The sequence below is a fragment of the Myotis brandtii genome, unplaced genomic scaffold, assembly GCF_000412655.1.
Source record: "Myotis brandtii unplaced genomic scaffold, ASM41265v1 scaffold806, whole genome shotgun sequence".
Classification (NCBI taxonomy): Eukaryota; Metazoa; Chordata; class Mammalia; order Chiroptera; family Vespertilionidae; genus Myotis; species Myotis brandtii.
In genome coordinates this window covers 1,435,971-1,442,518 of record NW_005371249.1, presented here as the reverse complement: position 1 = coordinate 1,442,518, position 6,548 = coordinate 1,435,971, and the positions used below count along the sequence as shown (strand labels likewise).

The 6,548-nt window shown below is 38.1% G+C and overlaps 1 protein-coding gene across 14 annotated transcripts in view; it reads right to left on the bottom strand.

Moving 5' to 3' along the window:
* RNF38 (ring finger protein 38) overlaps window positions 1–6,548 on the bottom strand; it is a 72,902-nt gene that overhangs the window by 36,118 nt on the left and 30,236 nt on the right. For 11 of the 14 annotated variants that reach the window (XM_014531502.1, XM_005883953.2, XM_005883951.2 and 8 more), the window contains one exon: window positions 3,486–3,679. In XM_014531502.1, the coding sequence (XP_014386988.1) occupies window positions 3,486–3,592 (107 nt within the window). In that variant the 5' untranslated portion in view covers window positions 3,593–3,679. Of the gene's footprint in view, window positions 1–3,485; window positions 3,680–5,849; window positions 5,891–6,548 lie in introns of all 14 variants that reach the window. The other 3 variants (XM_014531504.1, XM_014531505.1, XM_005883950.2) reach the window with 1 other exon arrangement.

Below are 6,548 nucleotides of genomic sequence, written 5' to 3'. Positions count from 1 at the left end.
TCTGTGAGTGACAGGGGGGAGCTCCCCAACCCCCCTGATGGGCCCTGCTCTGTGCGTGACAGGGGGCGGCGCCGCAACCTCCCATCCACCCTGCCTTGAGTGTGACAGGGGGCGGTGCCCCAACCCCCCAATCGGCCCTACCCTGAGCACTAGGGGGGCCAGCCACTCTGGGCCTCTGGGCAGCGTGGGAAGGCGGGAAGGCGGCTCTAGGCCGGAGCGAAGGCGGTGCCGGCAGCCAGGGGAAGGAAGGCCCATTCTTGCATGAATCTTCATGCATCGGGCCTCTAGTTTTGGTTATAATATACACTACTGTTTTATTTTGTTGTTCAAATTTTTTCAACTTTATCCAATGGGAGCACTTTCAAGTTCAGTTCCTGTGACCTTTCACTATGTCCTTATCCTTTTGAGCACTTCCTTAATATCTGACACCACAATATGCTGCGGTTTATCTTATATTTTCCCTATACCAATTCTGGAATTAACCAGGTCTCCAAAGAGCCTTGGAATCTTTAATTGCAGAGTGGCTGATATTTTGAAGCCAGGTGTGCTCACTGCTACATGGGAGTCATACCACTGTCTCTAGTCTCTAAGAGAACATAACAAGAAATTTTATCCATGCATACTAACTCATGTATTTTGCACATAACATTATCTTTATATCTGTATCAGTATTTTATTTTAATTACTTACTAGAGGCCCGGTGCACGAATTCATGCATGGGTGAGGTCTGGCTGGCCCACCCCATCAGGGGGAGGGGCCGTGGGTGGTTGGAGGACTGGCCCCACCCCCTGGTCGAACTCCCGGTCGAGAGGACAATTTGCCTTTTATTATATAGGATTTGAAGAGCTAATTGGCTTTAATTAAGTAATTCTGAATACAGCAGCAAGTATCCCATATAGCAACTAGATGGGTGCTATCTGCAAAAATATTTTAAAGGACTGTTTTATGTATCACAAAAAAAAGAAGAAAAATGTTTTCAATTAAATTATGATATAGCATCATCTTTAAGTCTTTATTTGATGTTAAGATGTGTAAGCTTTATATTCTATATATTCTTTATATTCTATATGCTCACATCACTCATCTCCTGATAAAAATCTCAACCTGCCTGTACACTTTAAGAGCCCCCTTTTAGATTCATTTTGTTATCACTTGCTCTTACTCTCACTTCCCTACTCTAAAATAATTTCAATAACGCTCACACCAAACACAAATTAAGATCCAAGTCCTCATTCTGACATGTAAGTCCCTTTACGATTTTGGTTCCTATCTTTCCTGTATTCCTCTCATTAAAGCTCTGTGTGTCTTTGTGATAGAACATTTAGAAAGAACTATGAGAAAAATTTAGAAATGAGAAATAGTGATAAAAGATGGACAAATATTTCTTTCAGTTGACTTTACAATGGTGATAGATACTTACTTTGTCATTTTGTTTTAGGTTTATCACTTGTAAATAGTGCAAAGCTGTTTCCTCCTGCCTTCTGTTGGACTGAATTTTCTATGTATGCTGTTATCTGTTTCATTGTGTGGAAGCTATACATTCTAGTTCTATTCTTCTAGTATTTTACCCTTAATTTTTTTCAATCCTCACCCAAGTATATGCTTATTGATTTTTAGACAGAGGGAGGAAGGAGGAAGGAGGGAGAGGGAGAGAAGAAAGCATAGAGAGGAGGGGGGAGGCGGGAAGGAGATGGTGGGAGAGGGAGAGGGAGAGATTAGTTGCCTCTCGCACACATCCTGACTGGGGATCAAACCTGCAACCCAGGTATGTGCTCTGATCAGGAATCGAACCTGACACCCTTTGGTGCATGGGACAACACTCCAATCAACGGAGCCACACCAGCTAGGGCTATATAAAAACTTTCTTTCCCACATTTTCCATTTTGCCCTTTTACACTACAGTCTGGGAAGATTCCTCCACTTGATATTCCATAAATGAAGACACTTTTTTGTCCATTTATTGAGTTTTTAATTTTACCAATAAGAATTTTAGTTGATTTTTATAAAATCAGTCTGCTCGCCCTAACCGGTTTGGCTCAATGGATAGAGCGTCGGCCTGTGGACTCAAGGGTCCCAGGTTCGATTCCGGTCAAGGGCATGTACCTTGGTTGCGGGCACATCCCCAGTAGCGGGTGTGCAGGAGGCAGCTGAATCGATGTTTCTCTCTCATCGATGTTTCTAACTCTCTATCCCTCTCCCTTCCTCTCTTTAAAAAATCATTAAAATATATATAAAAATTAAAAAAAAAATCAATCTGCTCTTGCATCTCTCTCATATTCCACTTATTCTAAGTCTATTTTGTTCATTCCATTTCTTCAAGTTATTTATTTTATTGAGTTCAGTGCTCTTCTTTCATTGTTGGGTTTTCCTCAAATGTTTAGTAATTTTCTTTCTGTGTGTTCATCTTTGTAGTTGAAATTATGCTAGACTATTGTTGAATATTGAATCTATTTGCACAGCCTGCTTCTGGAAGAAAATCTGGCAGCTAAGCTTATAGCTAGCCTACAATGAAGTATTAAAGGGGGAATGGACTAAGGAGAGTAACACACTGACGGGTAGAATATAGGCTTATGGGTAGCTGGTTTTCTAGGTAAGTGCTCCCCGCATCCCTCCTTTGTATTACCATGAATGTAGAGCATGATACTTTTCTTCAATTTGAGAACACAGAGCTAGCTCCTACTACCATGTGGAAACAGGCACGTCTAACACGCCCTTTCTAGTCCAGAGCATTTCCTATGATCTAATAATTGCATTCCTAGGCTTTTGAAGAGATATAAAGATTCCACCCATAAAGTCTTCCTAACTCAAGATTTAACAATATTTCTTAGGTTATCAACAAATGGAACATGAAAACAGCTGTCCCACCCTAAAGACGCACTATTTCACTGGAAGAAGAAACATATGATCTTAGACAACAACCAAAGAGGAAGAAGCTCAGGAAGAAATGTATTCCCCTAGAAAGGAAAGGCAAAAGCCAAATCCCATGAAAGAGAGGACTGAGAGTTGAACTAAACACCAATCACTCTTCATAGAAAGAGTCCACACTTTTGTAAGAAAGCTAATTATGCTCCCAATTGCCTTGGAAGATACAGAAGAAATAGCAACAGAGTGGAGAAGAGGTAGCTCATTTCTAGGATCTCCTTAATCTTCTTCCTATTGTGAATGATAAAATGCATTTTTCCATATTCAGGATTATAGGCTGGCCTGCAAAAAGTCTTCAACAACCATAAGGTAATTGAATTAATATATAATGTTATGAATTGATTTTAGGTAAATCACTTTAGCCTTTTCAATTTCTTTTTCTGTTGACCACAAGCTAAATAAATTCTCACAATCTAATGTATAAGTCTAAACTTATAATATCATTTTTCATGTTTGAGTGTACAAGTACATATGTGTTGATGTGCTTATAAAATGCCTACAGAAAAAAACACACAAACTTACCAATGGAAGAAAATTTAAGAAATAAATTGTAATCAACTAACCTTCTTCTGTTGCGTGCAGGTGTGTTGCATCGTTCCCCTGAGAAGTGATGTTGACTTGGTCGAACTGAAGGGGGCTGCCTATTTGATGTCATCTCCCATGGTCGCATTGGTGGTGAGGGAGCTGGTGATGCTGATGTATAATCAAAGACTGAATGAGAGAGGCGCTGTCTCTTGGGACTTGGACTATCTTCACTCTGCCAATGCAACAAAAATCAATCATCCAAATAAGACCTTTTAAGGATTTTAAATTACTGTGTATGCATAGTTATTTAAATATATCAGTGGTTCTCAACCTTCCTAATGCTGCAACCCTTTAATACAGTTCCTCATGTTGTGGTGACCCCCAACCATAAAATTATTTTCGTTGCTACTTCATAACTGTAATTTTGCTACTGTTATGAATCGTAATGTAAATATCTGATATGCTATATGTGTTTTCCGATGGTCGCGACCCACAGGTTGAGAACTGCTGAAATGTATTTACCCTCAAGTGTAAAGGAGGGAAAAAATACACCATAAACCAAAATTAAATACCTTTAAAGAAAAAGATTCTGGGGGACAGAGGAGAAGAGAGATAAACAGTAAGTAATATCAAATGAAAAGTAAGCTCTGTTTCTTAAAAATAATCATAAAATTCATCAAATAACAACATACAAGGTACACAATAGGGTAATAAGCAATTGTATGGTATTTAACCATCTCTTTAACCCCTTGAGCGCCGGGGAGCGCAATCGCGCTCCTCCTTTCTTTCGCCAAAAGTGCCGGGGGCGCTATCGCGTTCCTCCTGCAGTGTCCAGCTCTAAGTCTGCTTTTATTAGTGATGGTGATATTGCTAAATATGTCAATTGCTGTGAAGATTCCTTTAAGTTTTTGAATATGTAACTTCATTTACTTGCGATTCATAATTTTTTCCCTAAACTGCTGTAAAATCAGCAAAAATGCCTTGGCAATTTTAGCATAGTTCCTAGGATATTGATTGGCACTCAAAGGGTTAAAATCTCCATTCAACTGAGAAATTCCATTATGCTCTCCCATCAGTTAACAGCTGCTCTTTTAGGGATCAATTTGTAGCTGAGAGATCAATTTAGGAGGGGGTATAATTTAAGTAGGCCCTTGACTTGATTCTAAACCACACTCCTCAGCATCCTTATTTCTGTTGTTTAAGGCCATTACATTTATTTTCTTTAATAAAAGTTACCTGGATAGAATAAGGCTTATATAAAACAGACAAAAAGAAATAGTCAACAGATCTAAATCAGCAATCTTCAACCAGTGTGCCGCAATAATTTTTAAAACATGCATTACCTGGATATTTAGTCGGGGCACTGACCTTTCTTTCCTTTAGATTGTCAAATTTAAAAAATGACAACAGCCAATACAACAATAGCTGTCCGGTGCAAATAAATCAAAATTATACCTTTTTTGGATTAAATCAGCAAAATATGTATTTTTTGGTGTGCCACAGAATTTCAGTAAGTAGGTTCTGTATGTTATGAGATGAAAAACAATGAAAAATTGCTGATCTAGATTATCACTTCTCAACTAGAATATCACAGCATTTTTGGTAAAACATGGAGTTTCAGATAGATCATGGGAATGGATGATTCAAAACTTACATATGTTACATGCTGGCACATAGTTTCAAGTTTTCAAGAATCATAGCATTGCTTACTAGCTATAAAACTGGTATGAATCACTTCATTGAATTAACTCCCCCCACACAACTCAATTTCCCAATTGAGCCTCACCAAAACTGTCAAAATTACAAATGAACTCAGAGTCTGATAAAGGCTGTGTTCCTAAAAGAACCTCTCCTAACTTCTATCTACTCTCGGCCACTTCTAATTATTTGGGTAATACAGCACTTTTGATTGTAATATAATTGGTACCTGTTGCTAGCAAAAAAATCAGTAAGTATATGGTGCTACTTACTACAACATTAGATTTTAAGAGATAACATAAAACAGAACTGACTAAACTATTAGGAAAGAAGCAAACTGCTAAATGGTTATTTTTGATCATTCCAAATATTTTAACAGAGGTATTTCCAAAAACCACATAATTTTCCTTCTATATTTAAGAATATTATTTCAAATTTGTCATTGTAACTAAAACAAAATAGTTTTCAGAACCATATACTCTTTGTAACTTTTTGCCACACTAACCTTTTCTCCCTAGATTTAACAGTGCTATTACAAGTATACTTGTTTTGACACCTTGATTTTATTAAGAACTTCAGTTATGTTCTGATCATCTTAAAACTTAAAAAATAAAAAATAACCATTGAAATTTAGATATTTTGATTTTTTAAAAAAATGTCAGAATGAGCAACAATTTTTTTTTTAAGAATGAGCAACACTTTACCAAAAAATCCTCAGTTTCCAACAAAGGAAAGAGGGAGTAACCTACAAAGAAACAAAAATTAGATTAGCATTAGACTTCCCACAGAAAACAAAAGCAAAAATGCTCTGAGGGAAAATGATATAGAGTTTTATACTCCAATCAAACTATTAATCTAGTGTGAAGGCAAAAACAATGACCTTGCCAGATTCAAAGTTGCTTCTCAGGCCATGGCCTGTGTGGCTCAATTGGTTACAGTATCATCCTCAGGGCTCTGGTTCAATTCACAGTTAGGGTACCTATCCAGGTTGTGGGTTCATTCCCTGGTTGGAGTGCCTATGAAAGGCAACCAATCAATGTTTCTCTCTCTCTCTTCCTTCCTCTCTCTCTAGAATCAATGAAAAACTTATCCTCGAGTGAGGATTTAAAAAACAAAGTTGTTGGAGGGATCTGGAGAGTATTATGCTAAGCGAAATAAGCCAGTCAGAGAAAGACAAGTATCACAAGATCTCACTCATATGTGGTATCTAATGAACAAAATAAACTGATGAACAAAATAGATCCAGAGTCAGAAGCATGAATCAGACTATGAAATCTCAAGAGGGAAGGGGAGGATAGGTGGGTGGGAAGAGATCAACCAAAGAACTTGTATGCATAGATGCATAACCCATGGACAGACATTAAGGTGGTGAAGGCCTTGGGGAGGGGCGGGGGGGTAGAAGG